The 22974-nt window shown below is 42.4% G+C and overlaps 1 protein-coding gene across 1 annotated transcript in view; it reads left to right on the forward strand.

Annotated features, from left to right (window-relative positions):
- Positions 1-22974, forward strand: part of trdn (triadin) — a 507565-nt gene that overhangs the window by 289601 nt on the left and 194990 nt on the right. Inside the window, exons 25-27 of the mRNA XM_073055375.1 lie at positions 8861-8908; positions 15261-15299; positions 18889-18927. Of these exons, the coding sequence (XP_072911476.1) occupies positions 8861-8908; positions 15261-15299; positions 18889-18927 (126 nt within the window). The remainder of the gene's footprint in view (positions 1-8860; positions 8909-15260; positions 15300-18888; positions 18928-22974) is intronic.

The following is a 22974-nucleotide window of genomic DNA, read 5'->3' on the forward strand; positions in this document are numbered from 1 at the left end:
CTAGACTGACACACAATCAACGCTGTCAATGTGTCATCAACAGGGAATTAACAGGCAACAGGCAATGGTTGCACTAACAAAGACTGTCACGACTTCTTAATGCTAATGAAAAGATGTTTGAGAAGGGTATTGGTAAACTCAAAGGCATGAAGGCCAGAATTGAACTAGATGAAGCAGCAACACCAAGATTCTATAAAGCGTGTCTAGTGCCTTACGCACTACGTCCTAAAATGGAGGCTAAACTTCAGAGCTTGGATGCACCTGGCATTCTTTCCCAGGTTGAGTGGAGTGATTGGGCCATACCCAGTGTCCCAGTGATCAACAACGGGAAGGCTAGAACAGTGAGAAGTGAGAACTTCAAAATGAGTGTCAACTCTGTGCTGTGTACTGTGCTGTTTGCCCTGCCATGAATAAAAGAAAATTTTGCAGCTTTGGCAGGCAGAGAGAGGCTTTCAAAGATTGACTTGTCATAAGCCTATCTGCAAATGGAGATTGACGAGTCAAGCAAGAAGTTCCTCACAATCACACTCACAAGGGGCTGTTCCATTATAATTGTCTCATCTTTGGCGTTGCATCATCTCTAGCAATTTGGCAAAGAGCAATGGACTGAGTGCTCCAAGATATCCCAGGACACATGCAATGTGTCCCCTCATGGCATTGGTGCTGTTCTATCACACACTATGAATCGTGTTGTGTTTCCCTCTAAACTGCACACCAGAGTATTTGAAAATCTGCATGAAAGATATCTGGTTACAGTCAAGATGAAGAGTTTCACTGGGAACTACATGTGGTGGCCGGAAATAGACAGATTGAAGATTTGACCAAAAGATGTTCGGGATGCCACAAAGTTCTAAATACACCCGTAGGAGTGGCTGTTTTCTCCATCGCAATGATCATATTTTGACTTTGCTGGGTCATTCATGGACTCCATGTTCCTGATTGCTGTGGATGCTCATTTGAACTGGCCTGAGGTCAACCACCTCAAGACTGTTTCCACTCTGAGGACTAAAGTTATGGACAAGGAGGAGATTTTTCTACAACATAAAATGGACAACTTCCTTTTTGTGTATTGGAACTATGTTCGTGTGTCAACAAATCAAACATCTGCAATGCTGTTCATGAGCAGGAATCTGAGGTCTTGCATAGATCTCCTGAAACCAGATCTACAGAGGGAAGTGTGGAGTAAACAGTTCAGTCAGTTGCCAAGGAAATCAATAAGAAACTTCAAGGTTGGACAAGAGGTTCTAGCAAGTGATTACCGAAAAGACAAGTGGGCACCCAGTAGGAAGAAGCTGTTTCCCATCTGCACCGTTCTTGTCTTTATGCACCGTAGTCTCCTCCCTGATGGTAGAATGTCAAAGAGGATCCTGGATGGATGGGTGGGATACTAAGGATTCTGAGTATGCAGGACTCCTGATAAATGTCACTGATGGATAGTAGGAGACCCCTATGATCCTCACGGTCATTCTCACAGTCCTTTGTAGGGATTTCCATTCTGATGCTCGGCTGCTCCCATATCAGATGGAGATACAGCTTGCCATAATGCTCTCAATGGTGCTCCTGTAAAATTTAATTAAGATGTGTCAGGGGAGCCTTACTTGCCTTAATTGCCTCAGGAAGTGGAGGCATTGCTGTGCATTCTTATTCAGGGAGGTGATATCGAGGGACCAGATGAGGTCGTCAAGGTACCCCATGCAAGGCTTATTGAGAAAGCAAGGAGGCATGAGATCCAAAGGGACGATGCTTTGAGGATCCAGAATTGCCTTGCCCACAGAAGGCAAAGAATGGTTGTAGATGGGTCATATTCTGCATGGAGGTTGGTGACCAGTGGTGTGCCTCAGGGATCTGTTCTGGGACCCTTACTCTTTGTGATTTTTATAAATGACCTGGATGTGGAAGTGGAGGGATGGGTTAGTAAGTTCGCTGATGACACAAAGGTTGGGGGTGTTGTGGATAGTGTGGAGGGCTGTCAGAGGTTACAGTGGGACATTGATAGGATGCAAAACTGGGCTGAGAAGTGGCAGATGGAGTTCAACCCAGATAAGTGTGGTGGTTCATTTTGGTAGGTCAAATATGATGTCAGAATATAGACTCTTGGCAGAGTGGAGGATCAGAGGGATCTTGGGGTCTGAGTCCATAGGACGCTCAAAGCAGCAGCGCAGGTTGACGCTGTATTTAAGAAGGCATACAGTGTAGTGGCCTTCATCAATCGTGGAATTGAATTTAGGAGCCGAGAGGTAATGTTGCAGCTATATAGGATCCTGGTCAGACCCCACTTGGAGGACTGTGCTCAGTTCAGGTCGCCTCACTACAGGGAGGATGTGGAAGCTATTGAAAGGGTGCAGAGGGGATTTACAAGGATGTTGCCTGGATCGGGGAGCATGCCTTATTTGAATAGGTTGAGTGAACTTGGCCTTTTCTCCTTGGAGCGACAGAGGATGAGAGGCGACCTGATAGAGGTGTATAAGATGACGAGAGGCATTGATCATGTGGATAGTTAGAGGCTTTTTCCCAGGGCTGAAATGGTGGCCACAAGATTTCACAGGTTTAAGGTGCTGGGGAGTAGGTACAGAGGAGATGTCAGGGGTAAGTTTTTTACACAGAGAGTGGTGAGTGCGTGGAATCGGCTGGTGGAGGCGGATAAAATAGGGTCTTTTAAGAGACTTTTGGATTGGTACATTGAACTTAGAAAAATACAGGGCTATAGGTAAGCCTAGTAATTTCTATAGTAGGGACATGTTTGGCACAACTTTGTGGGCCAAAGGGCTTGCATTGTGCAGTAGGTTTTCTATGCTTCTATGTCCATGATATGAACTCCCAGGAACTTGACGCACTTAACTCTCTCTTCGGAGGAGCCAAGTATTCACAGATGGGGATGGTTCATCAGCACCTTACTAAAGTCCACTATCATTTCCTTGGTCTTCTCCACATTCAGACTTAGGTTGTTGTCCTCACCTCAGTCCACCAGTCACTCCACTTCCTCTATGTATTCAGACTCATCATTGTTAATGAGGCCGACCATTGTTATTTCTTCCGCAAACTTGATATGAATTGAGCCAAATCCTGCGACACAGTCATGCTTCGGCAGTGTGAACGGCAGCAGGCTAGGCGCACAGCTTTGGGGAGCACCAGTCCTCGGCGTTGTGGGACTAGAGACATTGCCGCCCACGCAAACTGCCTGTGGCCTTTCTGTCAAGAAGCCCAGTGAGGACAGTTTCTGGAGTATTCTGATGCTAAATGCCAAAACTAAGTCTATAAACAGCAACCTGGCATATGAGGTGCCAGATGGGATAGGACAGAGTGACTCATCCAGAAAGCAGGGGACAAATACAAGACTATAGCTTACTGTCAACCAGGCCAAATTACTTTTCCTGAATTCTTCTGATTCATTTGTTTTCTGATGTCATGTACTCTCTTGTATCATATTGTCCTTATGATACTGTGAACAGACAAGCAGTTTGCTTCCATTCGCCTGCCAAACTCACTAACGATTTGGTGTGACAGTATATAGCTGCAGTGTTACTTCCTGACCTTCTGCATTTCCCTTCATTCTGTTTGAGAGGCTTCCCTTTAGCACCAAGTTAGCTTCCGGCACAGCCAAGTTGATCAGCTCTAACTTTGAACGCATGCCTCATGTGATGCCTTGCTGCAGGTTTGAACACTTGCAGATGGGTGCAATTACTGAGTGCTCAATCTATTATTTTATTTATTTGTTTAGTGGTACAGCCTGGACTAGGCCCTTCTAGCTCTTGTGAGCTGCGTCACCCCAGAAACCGTCGGCAACCCCGATTTAACCCAAACCTAATCAAGGGATAATTTACAATGGTTAATTAACCTACTTGGTACATCTTTGGATTGTAGGATGAAATTGGAGCGACTGGGAGAAAAAACTTGCATTCCAAAGGGAGGATGCACAGACTGCTCACAGTGGGCATTGGAATTGTAGTCCAAACTTCAACAATATGAGCTGAAATAGCTTTGTGCAAATCCATGCATTTCTGTGGCATTCACCACGGCAGCGTATTAGCTAATAACCATTTAACTAACGTACTGCACGCAAAAATACATTCTTCCATATTTAAAAGTAAAAATTAACTTTGTTTGTCACACATACATCAAAACATTGAATCATATAGTGAAAAGTATTTTTCTGTGTCAACGACTAACATTGTCCAAGTGTGGCCCTGGTTTTGTTGCCAGCATAGGCTGCTCACAGCTCACTAACCTTAACAGCATGTCTTTGGAATGTGGGTGGAAACTGGATTTTCACATAGTTACAGGGAGAATGTACAAACTCCTTTCAAACAGTGGCAGGATTTGAACCTGTATCCATGATTGCTGGCACTAAGCCTAAGTGCTAACCGCTGCTCTATCGTCTCGTCCTTCTACACTAATGTGTCGCCCTTCAAAGCCATTGCATTTAGTGTTTAACACTAGCTATGCCACCTAAGTTCACTTACGAATATTTCATACCAGTAACCTAGATTGGAAATCTTGTAGCATCAGTTTTGGGCAAATAAATGAAGTCCTACATGTACCATGTACTGTTAATTTAAAACAATCCAGTTTAAGACTCTCCTGCGAGGACCATACCTATCCTTAACTGTAGCTATCCGAAAAGTTAGGGAATTGTGAGCACTGTTCCCTACCTGCTCACTCACTGAAAGGTCAGTCGCCTGGACAGGCTCATTACCCAACACCAGGTCCAGTGTAGTCACTCTTCTCATTAGACTGTCTACATATTGATCTGAGAAACCCTCTAGGATACACTTAACAAATTCTGCCCCATTGAAACCCTTTGCACTTAGAAGGCCCCAGTTTATATTAGGGAAGTTGAAATCCCCCATGACTAACAACCATTTTATCTTTACACATTTCCTTAATCTGTTTACATATACGTTCCTCAATGTTCTGGTGGTTATTGGGGGGGGGGGGGGGCGTGGGAGGTGTCTGTATGATTACACCCTTCCTATTTTTGAGTTCTACCCAAACGGTCTGTAATGTCTCCCCTGTGTGCAGCTATGATATTGTCTCTGATTAGTTGATTTGCTAATTTTTTTTTGTATCTGTTTGTAAGGACACTTCTATTAAGAAAGTATGCTCTGGTATGGGAAGAGTGAAGAAGTACACGGAATTCTTCAATTTCCTAGGCAGTCCCTTGAAATCATGAATGAATCGCCTCAGCTCTGGTTTTGTGGTTTTGGATGTGACTGATGAGATCAGTGTAAGAACTGTAGACTCTTCCAGTGATGAGGTAAAACATGGCTGATGAGATGGGTGGATGGATAAATGTTGAGGCAGTGCACACCTTCTGCCACTTACACAGGACATCTGTGAGCTTCCAAAGCATAGCCTTGAATACTTGATCTCATCTCAGATGCCCCTTCCCTACTTTGAGTAAGTGTGTTCCAGATAATATTGCGTTCCTTCAAGGTATAATTGAGCACATTCTTGAACTCTTTGGTCTGTCCAACTGGTAATCATTTCCCACAGCAGTTCTTGCAAAAGTATCATTGTGTTAGGCATGTGAATGACATGGTGGTCTGCTGAATGTAGCCAAATGAGAAGTAATTAGAGTTTTAATGATATGGATTTTGGCTCAGGAGAGGGTGCTGACATTGACTTGCTTGTCCTTCCATTAAAGTTGGGGGATTTTGCAGAGACAGTGTTATGCCTTCTGTATGTAGTTCATTTCTTGAAGCACAAAGGAGGGGAGAGATCACTGTTGCCCAGTAGATCATGAGTTTTGTTTCCAGATCTGAGGTCTTGATCTTCAAATACCTTTTTCCTCATTTAACCAAATTCTATACTGGCACATTGATGATATTCACCACTTTCATCAACGCCTTCCTTCTCCAAGTGGTGGCTCCCGAGGTACCAGAAGTGGTTCATATTTGTCAGGATGTTGCCGTGACCCGCCGCTGTCAGACAGCACTGTGATGGAATGGAGGGAGCATCAGTACAGGATACTGGTCTTGCAGATTTCCATTAGACAGGACAATAGAAAATGCATGCACTTTGTTCAAGAAGGGAGTGTCACAATGTAGGAAACAATGGGTCAGTTCTTGGGGAAAATATTGTCCTCTTTTACTAGAAAAGTTACAGCAAGACGTTTGGAAAAAATGAAGACAATCAGGTAAAGTCGACTTGGTTTCTTGAAAAAGACATCTTGTTTCACCAATTTATTCTAACTCTTTGAAGAGCTAGTATGTGCTGAATATAAAGGAGAACTATTAGAGGTACAACCCTTAGATTTCCTAAGATGTTTGTTCATATGTTTATAAGTACTTTTTACAGTGAATGCACTTCACAGTCTCTGAAGCTGATGTGAAAGAATCCTTCAGAAGGATGAATCCATGGAAAGTATTTGGCCCAGATGGGGTATTTGGCTGAGTACTGAAGACCTGTGCCGATTAGCCTACTGGAGTGTTCACTCAGATCTGTAACCTCTTGCCTCAGCACTCTGAGATACCCACTGTTTCAAGCAAGCTTCAATTATACCAGCATCTTAGAAGAAATTGGTAAGCTGCCTCAATCACTATTGTCCCATAGTACGTCCATCCACGGTGATGAAATGTTTTGAGAGATTGATGAAACATATCAACTACTGCCTGAGAAGCGACTTGGATCCATTCCAATTTGCCTACTAGCACAACAGGTCCACAGCAGATGCTATTTCTTTGCCTGTTCCCTCAGGATTCTCCAGATCAACTACAACTTGGCATTTAATACTATCATTCCCTCAGAACTAACCAAGAAGCTTTGAGTCATTGGCCTCAATACCCCCTTGTGTATGATGTCCTCACTTTGCAGGCTCCAGTCAGTTCTGAGTGGCAACAACATTTCCTCCATGATCTCCATCAGTACAGGTGCCCTATAAGGCTGTGTGATTATTCTCCTGCTCTACTCGCTTTACACTAATGACTGTGCTGCTAAGCACAGCTCCAATGCCATATTTAAGTTTGATGGCAACACCACTGTTGTAGGCCAAATCAATGGTTGTGACAAATCAGCATACAGGAGGGAGATGGAAATTCTAGCTGAGTGATGCCACAACAACTCAATGTCAGCAAGACCAAGGAGCTGATTATTGACTTCAGGAGAAGGAAACCAGAGATCCATGAGTCAGTCCTCATTGGCGGATCAGAGATGGAGAGGATCAGCAAATTTAAATTCCTCAACGTTTTCATTTCAGAGGACCTGTCCTCAGCCCAGCATTTAAGTGTAATTATGAAGAAAGAATTGCAGTACATCTACTTTATTAGGAGTTTACAAAGTTTCAACATGACTTCAGAAACTTTGACAAACTTCTATAGATGTGTGGTGGAGTGTATATTGACTGGCTGCATCACAGCCTGGTAAGGCAACACCAATGCCCTTGAACGAAAAGTACTACAAAAATTAGTGGATACGTCCCTGTCCATCATGGGTAGAGCACTCTCCACTATTGTGCTCATCTGAATAGAGCGTTGTCAAAGGAAAGTAGCATCCATCATCAGGGACACCCACCACCCATGTCATGCTCTCTTCTCGCTGCTGCCATCAGGAAGAAAGTCTAGGAGCCTGGGGATGCACACCTCCAGGTTCAGAAACAGTTACTATTCCTCAACCATCAGGCACTTGAACCAGAGGGGATAACTTCACTCATTTTCACTTGTCCCATTACTGAACTGTTTCCATAACCTATAGTCTCACTTTCAAGGACTCTTCATCTCATGTTGTCGATGTTTATTGCTTATTTATTTCTTTCTTTTGTTTGTTTTTGCACACTGGTTGTCCGCCCTGTGAGGTGCAGTCTTCTAATGATTCTTTTCTTTTCAAATCTTTTTATTATTATTATTCAAAAATACACAGGTACATCAAAGTAACAACACTTACAATGCCTCAAAAAATAATCTAAGATTGAAAATTTGTTTGAATAGATTTTTTTTAATTCACAAAGTCTTCTAATGATTCTATTATGGTTATTGGATTTACTGAGTATGCCCACAAGACAATGAATCTCAGGGTTGTATGTGGTGACATATATGTACTTCGATAATAATTTTACTTTGAACTTTGAATATCTGTGCCAATATATTTTTTTTTATCAAACTCTTAGCTGAAACCACTTTGCATTATTATTATAGATCATTACAAACTCCCAAGTCATCTCTAAATTGCAGTAGAGTTAAAATCATCATTCAGTAAAAAAGAAGTTTCATCTCCATATATCTGTGAAAGATCAGAAGGACTGCATATCCAATTTTATAACATAAATTAAAGCTGTCACATACTGAAGTTGCAGCTGCAGCTTGACCAAATGAGGGATAATTCTAATCAGAGATTCATTGCAGTTCTGTTCCACTTAAGGCCAAAGATTAAAGGCAACTTGGAGATGAGATAATTGGTAGAGTTTTAATTTGGTCATCAATCCAAGTGGAACATTTCTGAAAAAAATGTATTGTGGGGCACCATTGTTGAGGATAAGCAATCCTTACTATTTCAGTAAGTGCATAACCGATGACATTTACACATACAAACTCGGAGAAGGTGTAGTTCATTCAGTCCCTCATGTGTGTTCTTCAAAGAAACAAGATCAAGGTTGGTCCATTTGCAACTTCGACTCCTTATTCAAATCTACCCTATTGCTTCCCATATTTATCCATCTCTGCCTTAAAAAATATTCCAAAATTACTTTTGCAGCCTTCTGAGAGAAAAAAACTGCCAGAACTCTGCTATTGTACATACTGTATGATGTGACTTTTGCTGTAGGTTCTCTGGCAAGAAGGAACATTTCCTTAACATTAACCTTGTCAATACTGTCAGGATGCATCAACAGAGAGAGATAAAAAGCTAAGATGCCATTTTCTTTTCACAGAAAAAGTAAAGAAACAGAAACTCGCGACTGCTCCGCCTGCTGAAAAAGGTAAAGTGTTTCTATTATCTGAAAGCTGTCACATGGAAACACTGGTCTAACAATTATTTGAAAGCAATAATCTTGTATCTAGTGTGGCTGTCAGAGCCATTAATTCCATCACAGATGTTTTTGTAATGTTAGTGAAAAATCTAAACAGCAGAAAACATCAAAATAAAAGTTATTTTAAGTATACTGAGATGTACAAAATGAAAAGAGGTATAGATAGAGTGAAGAAGCAGAGACCTTTTTCCCAGGGTGGAAATGGCTAATACAAAGGGGCGTAATTTTAAGGTGATTGGAGGAAAATATAAGGGGGATGTCAGAGGTAAGTTCTTTACAAGGAGAGTGGTGAGTGCAGGCGTGCTGCTTTGATTTTTCACTAACATATACCAAAATAGCTGTGTTAGAATTAATGGCTTAGCCAGCCACACTAGATAAGAGATGATTGCTTTCAAATTATTGGTTTATTAGTCCTATGACTAAACTTGTTTGATGAATAATTAAAATAGCGTGCTGGGAGCAACATAAAACATACTAAAAAATGAGGTTTTGGGCCTACTAAAGCTTAAGTCTGGGGCAACATGTGTTAAACAGCAATGAGTCCAAAGGCAGGCCTAACAGATGCTGATATCAGTGTGTCACTGGAATCCTGGATACCAAGTCGCGAATGGAGATTGTCCAACTAATAGGAGGAGGATTGAAACATATTCTCCTCTAGAGTGATGGTGGATCTAGCATGAGTGCAGAAGATGAAGCTAAGACTTCAGGTCAATTTTCAAACAGAACACTGAAGTCTTCAATGTCTCACTGATGCACCATCAATAACTCACGCTGAGACTTAGGAAGTGAGATATCGGCTTTTATTGACTGGAAGAACAACACTACATCCTGGGAAAATGAGGGAGAGCTGCAGACCACAGTCGCCTTTATACAGGGGTCTGTGGGAGGAGCCACAGGAGCAGTCAGCAGGGTCTGTGGGAGGAGCCACAGGAGCAGTCAGACAGGTATATCTAGTTCACCACATTCACCCCCCCTTTGTTTAAAAAAAAAATCCCCAAGTATATTTACAGGTTAAGTCTATCAGGTGGTCGAATCATTCGCTGCGATCTACGTAGCTCCGGCTGCAATTGCACAGGAGCCGGAGGTGGTGTTTGCACCGGAGGCGGAGAGTGGGTTGGTTCTGTCCCAACAGGAGGTGTCAGGGATCCCTCGCGTGTGAGCGAGGTCCCTGGAATAGACGCGTACGGGATGCCCGGTACATGAGCGTCGTGAGGAGTCTGGGTGTGGCACGGTGCGTGCGGTGTCACCTCGGGTACAGGGTTCATAGTTACCGTGGAATGCTCGGGGTAGTGGTCTGCTGCTCCGGCGGGCGCCAGGTCACGGACAGAGACCGTGTCCTCTCGCCCATCAGGCAAGACCACGTAGGCATACTGGGGATTAGCATGCAGGAGGTGAACCCTCTCGACCAGCGGTGAGTACTTATTACTCCTCGCATGTTTACATAGCAGCACTGGCCCCGGGGACGTCAGCCAAACTGGTAGGGTGGTCCCACCGACAGACTTCCTGGGAAAAGAGAATAGGCGTTCGTGAGGGGTGGCATTAGTGGACGTACACAACAGGGAGCGGATAGAGTGGAGTGCCTCAGGGAGGACCTCCTGCCATCGGGAGACCGGCAACCCTTTTGACTTAAGGGCTAAAAGTGTGGCCTTCCACACTGTGGCATTCTCCCTCTCCACCTGGCCATTCCCCCGGGGAATCGCGCGGCTGGACCGCTTCGGCGTACAGCTGCGCAGCCTCTAACGTATCGGCCGTCTCTATCGCGGAGCGTAAGGTAAGATCAGCTTTTTCCAGCAGCCGCTGGCGCAAATACACTGACCTGACCCCAGTCACAAAAGTGTCTCGGACCAAGAGTTCCGTATGCTGTTCCGCTGTGAGCGCTTGGCAGTCACAAGTCCGCACGAGTGCCTGTAGAGCTCGGAGAAATTCAGCAGTCGACTCCGTAGGCCGCTGTTTTCGTGTTGCCAAGCGGTGCCGGGCATAAACTGCGTTTACCGGCCGCAGGTACTGTCTTTTGAGGGCGGCAAGCGCCCCCTCGTAGGTGGAGAGGTCCCTGATGAATGAATAAACTTTTGGGGCGACCCTCGAGAGGAGAAGTCTGAGCCGAACAGCCGAGTCGGTGGCACGAACCTCCTCCAAGTACGATTGGAAGCACACAAGCCAGTGTTCAAAGGCAAGAGCTGCTTCATGGTCTTGGGGGTCCAAATCTAGGCGTTCTGGGCGTAAAACGGTTTCCATGTTGTAATTTCCAGTCAATAAAATTGATGCACCATCAATAACTCACGCTGAGACTTAGGAAGTGAGATATCAGCTTTTATTGACTGGAAGAACAACACTACATCCTGGGAAAATGAGGGAGAGCTGCAGACCACAGTCGCCTTTATACAGGGGTCTGTGGGAGGAGCCACAGGAGCAGTCAGCAGGGTCTGTGGGAGGAGCCACAGGAGCAGTCAGACAGGTATATCTAGTTCACCACACTCACTCCACGCAATTTCCAAAAATGGCTGAATACAAGAAATAAGGGGTAATTCTAAATTGGAGGTTCATTGGAGTTCTGTTCCATTTAAGATCAAAGATTAAAGGCATTTGTAGCTGAAGCAACATGGATTGAGATAATTGGTAGAGCTTTAATTTGGTTTTGGTTTTTAATTTTTATCTTCAGTAATTTAAGTAGGATTTTCTGAAAAAGAGAATTCTACCTTTCTTCAATGTTGTTATTAATTAAGTGAAAGCACAAAGCAGTACTTCAAAATACCTCTGGATTGTGGAGCCATATTAGCATTGCTAAAGGTGAACATTTTCCGTTAAATTCAAACACACCTCAGATGTAATGGACAATGTGCTGACATTGATCACTCATTGCAAAGTGTACAGGTGAGTATTGTGCTGCTTTTTGTGCTACCCATTGGTAATGACTTGAAATTATCACCTTGGCTCCCACAGTAAATGTGCCGTATACTTAAAACCATTGGATCATAGGATATAGATACAGAACTAGGCCATTTGGCGCATCATGTCAGCTCTGCCATTTCAGCACAGCTTGTGCCTGTGAAACTATATACAACATCAGTTCGTACCTATGTGTGAGGAAAGGGAAAAACTGAGACCATTCTTATGACAAATATTAAACTTTAACATATACACTCAGTTGCCACTTTATTAGTTAAAACTGTACAACTGATTGTTAATGGAAATATCTAACAAGACCATTAGACATGGGAGCACTATTAGGCCATTTGGCCCAATGAGTCTGCTCCGCTATTCAATCTTGGATGATTTACTATCCCTCTCAACATTCTCCTGCCTTCTCCCCATAACCATGACATTATGACTAATTAAGAACCTAACAAACTCCGCATAATCGGCCAAATGGCCTAATTCTGCTCTTATATCTTTTACCTTATGGTCTAAATATACTCAATGACCTGACCTCCACAGCCACCAGTAGCAATGAATTCCACAGATTCACTCTCCTTTAGTTTAAAAAATTCCTCCTCATCTCTGTTCTAAATGGACATTACTTGTCTTACACCAACTCATTAGCCACATGTTAAACTGTATAATCTTCTTATTTCTGGCCTCATTAGCATGTGGCACATATGGCAGTCCTGAGATCACAACCCTGGAGTTTCTCCTTTTAGCTTAACATCTAACTCCCTGAACTCTTTATGCAGAACCTCGTTGCTCATCCTACCAGCATCTTTGGTACCTATGTGGGCCACGACCTCTGGCTGTTCACTATCCCACTTAAGAATCTTCCAGAAACATTCCAAAATCTAGTGATTCTTGAAAGATCATTACTAATGCCTCCACAATCTCTTCAGACACTTCTGTCAAAATCCTGGAGTGTACACCCTCTGGTCCAGGTGACTTATCTACCTTCAGACCTTTCAGTTTCCCAAGAACCTTCTCTGTAGCAATGGCAACTTCACACTCTTCTGACCCCTGATACTCTCGCTATTCCTGCATACTGCCAGTGTCTTCCGCTGTGAAGTCTGATGCAAAATACTTATTCAGTTCATCTGCCATTTCCTTGTGCCCCATTACTATCTCACCAGTGTCATTTTCCAGCAGTCCGATATCCACTCTCACCTCTCTTTCACCTGCAGAAACTTTTGGTATCTTCTTTAATATTATTGGATAGCTTACTTATATATTCTATCTTTTCAATTCTAATGACTTGTTAGTTGACTTCTGTTGGTTTTTAAAAGCTTCTCAATCCTCTAACTTTACACAAATTTTTGGTCTAATTTCTTCTCTTAATTCTTGCCCTAACCCTGGCCCCTGGAAGACAAGGTACCATCCGGGTATCTATATCACCTCCACAGAATCTTCTAGTAATACACACAAAATGCTGGAGGAACTCAGCAGGCCAGGTAGCACTTATCTCCTGGGATTTTCACACACAACATCTTCTAGGCCAGCTGGCATCTATGGAAAAGAATAAGCAGTCGATGTTTCGGGCCAAGACCCTTCATCTATTCACTTGGTTTTCCAGCACCTGCAGATTTTCTCTTGTTTGTGATTCCACAGAATCTCCTATCTGCTCCTCCACTAATCTCCTATCATTACTGCATGCCTCTTCTCCCCCTTTTCCCTTCTGAGCTGCAAAGCCAATCTCAGTGCCAGAGATTAGTCACTGCAGCTTCTCCCTGGTAGGTCATACCCCCCCCCCCCCCCAACTGTATCAAAAGTAGCCTAACATGTGACAGCACGTCAATGCATAAAGCATGCAGACATGTTAAGAAATTCAATTGTTGTTCAGACCAAACATCAGAATTGGACAGAAATATGATCAAAGTAACTTTGACCATGGAATAATTGTTGTTGACAGACAGTACGGTTTGAGTATCTCAGAAACTGCTGATCTGGGATTTTCACACACAACATCCTCTAGTGTTTACAGAGAATGGTGTAAAAACTGTAAAAAAAAATGCAGCGAGTGGCAGTTTCGCGGGCAAAGACACCTTATTAATGAGAGTTCAGAGGAGAATAGCCTACTTGCTTCAAGGTGACAGGCAGAGACAGTAACTCAAGTAACCATGTTTTAAAGCAGAGGTGTCCAGAAGAGCCTCTCTATATGCTCAATATGTCAAACCTTGAAGTGGCTGGGCTACAACAGCAGAAGACCACAAACACACAGTCACTGGCCTCTTTATTAGCAACAGCAGGTACGTAATAAAGTGGACTCTGAGTGTGTATCAACAAATATCATCAGACATATTTTTAAATGGATAACCACAGTGTATAATATCTGAAAATTATTGAAATAGGTACAAGATAAAGTATTCTGCCTCTTGAGCCTGTTCCCCAGTTTAATTAAACAATTGTGTTTTCAAAATTACTTCAGCAAAATGAGAGAAATATTTATTAATAGCATTTTGATGGAGTCGCAATAGAAGACTGGAATGACTCCTGCAATAAAATCAGATATTTCCCATGTTATTTCCTTTCCTGCTTTATTAAGGTTAAACTTTGTGCATTGCTGAGGATCAACAGGGGCATGGCAAATGCCTTTATCCCCCTGGATTAGTAGAAGCTCTGCTGCATATTCATGGCCATAGCATCTGCATGCTCGGACCAAGACAAGCTATTGGTAGAACCTAGCTCACAACCATCACAACCTCAGCTTCACTAGTGTAAACAAGAACATGTCTACCATCCATTTCCTGATGTTACTGACCAGCACCTAGGTTTCACAGGCACTTAGGGAGAGGTTGTTGGCACGGCACCAAGTTACAAGATTCTCCATCTCTTTCCTGCACTTGACTCATTATTTTGAGATTCGAACCACTGCGGTGGTTTCATCTTCAAATTTGTGGATGGAGTTAGAGCAGAATCCAGCTGCACAGTCATGAGTGTATAGGGGGATGAGAACACAGCCTTGTAGGGCAGTTGCTGACGATAATCATGGCAGAAGTGTTACTGTCTATGCTTACTCTTTCTGTGATTCTACAACTTATGACATCTACACATTCAAAATAGGAGTGCATTTAGGTCACTCAGTCCCTTAAGCCTCTTCTTCAAATTAATAAGATCAAGGTTGATCTATTTGTAATTTCAACTCATTATTCAAGTTTACCCTATAGCTTGCCAGGTTTTTACTACCTCTGTCTTAAAAATATTCAAAGACATTGTTCTATCATTTTCTTCAAGAAAAAATGAATGCTAGAACTCTGTTACTGTATATGTGACGTCTTATTTTTAGACAGTGATCCTTTGCTCCAGATTCTCTTTGTCAATATTGTCAGGATGTACATCACGAGTGGGGGAAAAATACTAAGTTGCTATTTTCTTTTTACAGAGAAACTAAAGAAAGAGAAACCCACCACTGTTGAAAAGGGTAAAACTTTTGGAGATTTAATTCTATTATGGGCAAGTTATTGCATGACAGAGACAAATATAAAATAATTTGAAAGCTGTAATCTTGTAACTAGTGTCACTGGTAAAGCTACTAACAGCTGCCTCTACCTTCAGTGGGATCCTACCACCAGACCCATCTTAACTGCCCCCACTATCCGTTTTCCACAGAGATCACTCCCTCTATCATTTCCTTGTCTATTCCTCCCTACCGGGACTTATTCTTGCAAGCAACAGAAATGCTGCACTTGCTCATTTATCTCCTCCCTTACCTCTATTCAGGGCCCCAAAGGAGAAGTAACCTTTCACCTGCGAATCTGTTGGGTTTGTCTATTGTATCCAGTGGTCGCAATGTGGCCTTCCACATTACGTGAGACCTGACGTAAATTGGGGGACCACTTTGTTGAGCACTTCCGCTCCATCCGCCAAAAGTGGAATTTCCTTGTGGAAGACCGTTTTAATTCCCATCCCCATTCCTGTTCTGATATGTCGGTTCATGGTCTCCTCTTTTGTGGCAGTGGGGCTGCTATCAGGTTGGAGGAACAGCACCTCGTCACCCATCTAGGTAGCTCCCAGCATGATGGCATGAACATTAATTTCTTCTTCTAGCATAAAAAGTTCCATCCCCCTTCTCTCTTCTTCTGTTCCCTCCTCTGGCCTCTTGCCTCTTCTCCTTGCCTGCCTCTCACCTCCCTCTTGTGCCACTCCTTCTTCCCTTTCTCCCATGATCCACTCACTTATCCTATCAGATTCCTTCTTTTCCAGCCCTGTACTTTTCCCACTCACCTGGCTTCACATTTCACCTTCTAGCTAGTCCTTCTTCCCCTCCCTCTACCCTTTTACTCTGGCATCTTCCCCCTTCCCTTCCAGTCCTGAATAAAGGCCTTGGCTCAAAATGGCAACTATTCATTCATTTCCATAGATGTTGCCTGACTTGCAAAGTTCATCCGCATTTGAGTGTGTTGCTCTAGATTTCCAGCATCTGCTGAATCTCTTGTTGCTTTTCCTTCTTTACTAAGATTGAATTTTGTGTATCTGTGTGCCAAGGCACAAGCATACAAACCATGTGAGGGTAAATGGGATAGGTGTAGATCAAGAATCAAGGCTCAGCTTTATTTACCATATACATTTACATGTATTAGGAATTTGCGGTGGTGTGTTGGCGCAACATGCAACTGCAAAAGAAAATTCAACAAATATAAAAATAAAGAATTATATAAAAAGTCCTGCTGAAGGGTTTTGGCTTGAAGCATCGACAGTCCTCTTTTCCGTAGATGCTGCCTGGCCTGTTGAGCTCCTCCGGCATTTTGTGTGCATTGCTCGGATTTCCAGCATCTGCAGATTTTCTCTTGTTTGTGATTAAAAAGTAAAGTTAAAATATGGGTTAAAATACAGATATGGAATAAAATGTGCATAAATTCATAAATACCAGGATGTATTTACAATGTAAACAACGTTATAATACATGGTTTAAAGTATAGTGCAGTGAGAGGGGTAATAGATAGAAGGGGGTGAGGTGCTAACTAGAGTGGTTGATCAGATTAACTGCCTGGGGAAGAAGCTTGTAAAATGGTGCAACATTTTGTTGTAGTAGCTATAAGCGCTTTCCGGAAGGGAGCTTTTGGGAAAAATACAAAGGCTTTGGAATAGTAGAATGATTGGTGTGGATGTGGTCACAGTGGGCTGAAGGGCATGTAAATTAGTTAATCACTTGTACTGAGCTGCAGTAATAGTTTTGAAAGTCACCCATACAGATCATTTCATCACATCCATACATCAAGTTGGAACAACAGAGTGCAGACTAAAAAGGCGCAGCTACAGAGACACTGCAGTACAGACAGACGTTAAGATGCAAGGCCACGATGAAATAGATTGTGCAGCCAAGAGTCTGTCTTATTGTACAAAAGGTCCGTATAATAGTCTTATAACCCTGAAATAGTATCTGGTAGTACATGCTCTCAGGATTTTGCACTTCTCTCCAGTTGGAGGGGGAGAAGAGTGAATGTTCCAAGGGGATTTTTTTTTCAGTGTTTTGGCCTCTTTACTGAGTGATGCACCATCAATAACTCTCGGAGACGGGAGGCGAACGATAGGCTTTTATTAGCTGCAAGAGACCACGATCAGCAGCAAGAGACCGCCACACAACATCCTGGAGACTGAGGGAGGAGCAGTGCCTCCAATCGCCTTTATACAGGGGTCTGTGGGAGGAGCCACAGGAGCAGTCAGCAGAGGGGTGTATCCAAACAGGTATATGTGGTTCACCACACTGAGGCAGTAAGAAGTGTAGTTTCTGTGATGTGTTGCGATGTGGCCACCATTTATTGTGTTTACCGGCAAAGAGTTGCCATACCAAACTGTGTTGCATCCAGATAGGATGGTCTCGAAAGTGCATCAAGAAAAGTTGGTGAGGATCAACAGGGACATGTCAAGTTTCTTAATCCTTCCAAGGAACTAGAAGCTCTGTTTCACTTTCTTGGACATGGCATCTATGTAGTTTGACCAGGAGATGTTATTGGTGATGCTTTCTCCTGGAAACTAGGTCTCCATAAGCTTTTTCACATCATTACTGTAAACAAGAACATGTGCACCGCCCTATTTCCTGAAGTAAATGGCCGGTTCTTTGGTTTAGGGGAAAGTTGTTGTCTTGACACCATGTCAGGAGGCTCCCTATCTCTTTCCTGTATTCGAATCGTTGTTTGTGATTCGACTCACTACACTGATTTCATCTGCAAAAATGGAGATGGAGTTGTAGCAAAATGTAGCCACAGAGTCAGGGGACTGAGGATGCAGCCTCATGGGGCACCAGGGTTGAAGATAACAGTAGTGTTGTTGCCTAACCTTACTGCGTCTGTGATTCAATAATCTATGACACATACACATACAATGTAGGAGCAGCTGTAGGTCACATAGTCCCTCAAGACTGTTCTTCAAAGAAGTAAGTTCAAGGTTGATCTATTTGTAACTCTGACCCCATATTTAGGGCCACCCTACTGCATACCAAGTACTCAGGATCAGAATCAGGTTTAATATCAGTGGCATTTGTCGTGAAATTTGTTGTTATATGGCAGTAGTGCATTACAATACATTATTATAAAAACTAAACTACAGTAATAAATATAAATATATTTATATTTATTAATAGTTAATATAAATAAGTAGTGAAAAAAGATTTTTTAAAAACATAGCATTGAAGTAGCATTGGTGGGTTTAATGTCTACTCAGAAATCTGATGGCAGAGGGGAAGAAGCTCTTCCTGAATCATTGAGCGTGTGCCGTCAGGCTCCTGTACCAATGAGAAGAGGGCATACCCTGGATGATCGGGGTGCTTAATGATAGATGCTGCCTGGGTACTGGATTTATCTATATCTGTCTTTAAAATATTCAGAGACTTTCTGAGAAAAAAAACAGGACTCTATTCCTGTATGTGTAATGCCTTATTTTTTAATCAGTGAGCCTTTGCTTTAGGTTTTCCCACAAGAAGGAGCAATCACTTCACATCAACACTGTCAATACTCTCCGGATGTACATCAGCAGTGGAGGGAAAAAACTAAGATGTTGTTTTCTTTTCACAGGGAAAGTAAAGAAACAGAAACCCACCACTGCTGAAAAAGGTAAAGCTTTTGAAAATTTAATTCTATTATCTGGCAAGTTGTCACATAACAGAGACCTGTATAACAATAAATTGAGAACTATAATCTTATATCTAATGTGGCTGGCAGAGTCATTAACCTAATCAGAACTGTTTTAAATATTAAACAGTAGCAAATATCTAAAGAAAACCTTGTTTATAATAAGGTTCCTTAAACCAATTTCAGCCACTGCACTGCTTGTAACTCATGGCCGGACATATCCCTTACTCTTAAGTTACCATCAAGCCAGGTGACTAACCCTATTCTGAAGAATAATTGTGATAGCATGCTAGGAGCAACATGAAACGCCCTAACAAACAAGGTTTCAGCCCAGCGAAGCTTAAATATGTGACTGTACATGTGTCAAAAAGCAAAAGGCAACTAAGATATGCAGATATCAGTCAATCTCTGTAACACTGGATACCAAGTTGTGAATAGTGGTTGACCATCTAGTGAGAGGAGAAGGAGGATTGAAACCTATTCTCTGCTCGAGTGACAGTGGATCTAAGCTGAGTGCAGAAGATGAAACTGAAACATTTGGCTCAGATTACACTACAGAACATTAACATTAACCAGCCGTCAGTAACTCACCCCATATGAAAATCGGAAATGGCTGAAAGCATCTTAATGACCCTAAGTGTACCCTGACACCATACCCTCCCCCCCCCACCCCATCAACGTCCTATCCAAATTCCTCTTAAGCGTTGAAATCAATCTTGGCTCACATCCACCACTTTCATTGTGGGCCCATTCCACACTCCCACCAACCTCTGAGTGAAGATGTTCCCTTTAAACATTTCTCTTTTCCTCCTTAACCTCTAGTTCTAGTCTCACCCAACCTCAGTGGAAAAGGTCTGCTCGATTTACTCTACAATCCTCATAATTTTGTATATCTCCATCTATACCCCTCGTAATTTTGTATACTGACTCACCTAGACATTCGATGAAGTACCAACATCAAATTGCTTGACTATCTATACCCTGGATTCAGCTTTGACTCAGAGAGAAACTGGATCATCCACACAAATGCTACAAAACCAGGTCAGGGGCTGGATATTCTGTGGTGAATGTCTCAACACTTGCCTCCCAAAGGTTTTCCGGCCACAGGCTTAAGTCGAGAGTGTGGTAGGATGCTTTCCAGTCGATTGGATGAATATAGCTTCGACAGCACTCAAAGTTAGATGTGTTCCTGTCAAAGCACGTATATGATTAGCATCACTTCAGGCACACACTCCCTCTACCACTGCATGCCATGACTGAAAGATGTACCATTCAAATGATGGCACCTTCCAATTCTCAGCTGCAATTTCCTTCCAAGCCAAGTCTTTAATTGTTGATCATGTTATGTAACAGCGCGATGAGGATACACAGACTAGAGCCTACCACCATCTGTTTAAGGGTAAATCTGGGTGAGCAATAAATACTGACCTTAATATGTCATAAATTAATAAATCAAATATAATCTTTCTTACAGCTGGATGCTCTAATTTTTTAAAGACTTTTAGCATTCTCCAGAGGACTTCTCTGCAAAATGTTATTGATTCATAAAATGATTTCTGGACAAAACTGTGCATAATAGAGTGACATAATGGAAGCATTCTTAAAGTTTAGTTTTGTCACATATATGTTGAAACATCAAAACCTACAGTGACATGGTGTCATTTGCTTCAAAGACCAGCACAGTCCGAGGATGTGCTAGAGGCAGCCCACAATTGTCACCACGCTTCTGATGTCAATGTAGCATACCCAGAACCAATGCTAACCTGGTCACCTCACTACAGGAAGGATGTGGATATGACAGAGAGCATGCAGAGGAGATTTATAATGACGTTGCTTGGATTGGAGAGCATGCCTTATGAGAATACGTTGAGTGAACTCGGCTTTTTCTCCTTGCAGCGATGGAGGATGAGAGGTGACCTGACAGAGGTGTATAAGATGATGAGAGTCATTGATTGTGTGGATATCCAGAGGCTTTTTCCCAGTGCTAAAATGGCTAATACGAGGAGGCAGAGTTTTAAGGTGCTTGGAAGTAGGTACAAGGGGGATGTCAAAAGTAAGTTTTTCACACAGAGAGTGATGGGTGTGTGGAATGCACTGCTAGTGATGATGGTAGAGGTGGATACAATAGGGTCTTCTAAGAGCCTCTTAGATAGGAACATGGAGCTTAGAAAATTAGAGGGCTATGTGGTAGGGAAATTCTTGGCAGTTTCTAGAGTAGGTTACATGGCCGGCACAACATTGTGGTTCAAAGGGCCTGTAACGTGCTGTAGATTTTCAGTTTTCTGCGTATTTGGAATGTGGGAGGAAACCAAAGCACCCAGAGGAAACCCATGTGGTTATGGGGAGAATGTACAAAAATCTTACAGACTGCGGCTCACTGATGCTGGCTCAGAGGTGCTGTGAAGTATTACTCTGACCTCCGCACCACGCCGCTACCTTTTGTTGCATGCACTGAGCTTAGCTACCTGATAAACTGACAATCAGCCTTTCAAACAATGTCTCTGGACAATATTGCACAAAGTTGTTTCCTTTCTACTGGATAGGGAGATTGTCTATTTGAACCAATCAGATAATGCCAATTGAATCAATTAATTCTCCATTGTTGTCTGAAAGTGCATGGGACAGAAAGAATCGTATCTAAGAATAACAGTTGGAGAGTTCCTTTTATTTATTTTTGTTAGTCCTCAGCTAAACTGTGTATTAAAAATAATATACCAGTTTGCCACTTCTGGCTTTTTTTTTTGCAAAAGAACTGTCAGAGGTGACAGTTTGTTGCTTAATATGAAAATGTACTTTGCTCAAAAAAAAGTGTCCTTTTCTGCATTTTCTTAATTGTGATGGAACTGTCAGTTTGATAAATTGGCAAGTGACAGCTCACTGTCTCTGCTTACAAGACAAAAATAATTCTTCCTTAGTGATGTAGTACCGTAACTAGCACAATGAGCCCACATTGTCAAATTATACCAATTAACTGACTAACTTGTACATATTTCAAATGTGGGAGGAAAGCGGAGCAGAAGAAACCCACATGGTCACAGGAAGAGTGTACAAGGTCCTTAAATGCCGTGGCAGGAAATGAATCCAGATCACTGGTACTGCACAGCAGCCAATATGCTATGTTGAAGTACAACCAATGCCATTTTGGTTTATCATTTTGGTTGTGTCTCTGATAGACAACTATAAAACTGCTAATTGTGTTGTGGTGCCTATTTTAAGAGCCACGGTAGAAATTGGTTGCATCACAGCCTGGTATGGAAACACCAATGCCATTGAACAGAAAATCCTACAAAAGGTAGAGGATTCGACCCAGTACATTACAGGTAAAACCCTTCCAACCATTGAGCACATCTACATGAAACGCTGCTGTAGGAAAGCAGCATCTATCATCAAAGATCCCCACCACCCAGGCCATGCTCTTTTCTTGCTGCTGCCATCAGGTAGAAGGTACAAGAGCCTCAGGACTCACACCACCAGGTTCAAAGACAGTTACAACCCCACAACCATCAGGCTCTTGAACAAAAGGGGATAATTACACTCACTTGCCCATCTATTGAGATGTACCCACACCCAATGATTTCACTTTAAGGACTCATTATCGTGGTATCTCATGTTCTCATTATTTATTGCTAATTATTTATATTTGCGTTACACAGTCTGTTGTCTTCTGCACTCTAGATGATCCCTCATTGATCCTGTTATAGTTGTTATTCTATAGATTTGCTAAGTATCTCCTTGGGGAAATTAATCTGGGTGTTGTATATGGTGACATATATGTACTTTGATAATAAAATTTACTTTGAGTAAATTTTGAATATTAAATATCCTACCTGCTGTATTCAGAGTTACTGCCATCCTTTGACTAAACAAATAGTCCATATGTGAATGCTGGGAGCCAACAAAAACATAAATTTAGAAGAAACACAAAATGCTGGAGGAACAATGATTCAAGAGGCATCTATTTGGGTGTGTTGACTAAACAGTTGACATTTTGGGATGAAGCTCTTCATCAGGACTGTAAATCAAAAGTCC

The sequence above is a fragment of the Hemitrygon akajei genome, chromosome 9, assembly GCF_048418815.1.
Source record: "Hemitrygon akajei chromosome 9, sHemAka1.3, whole genome shotgun sequence".
Lineage (NCBI taxonomy): Eukaryota > Metazoa > Chordata > Chondrichthyes > Myliobatiformes > Dasyatidae > Hemitrygon > Hemitrygon akajei.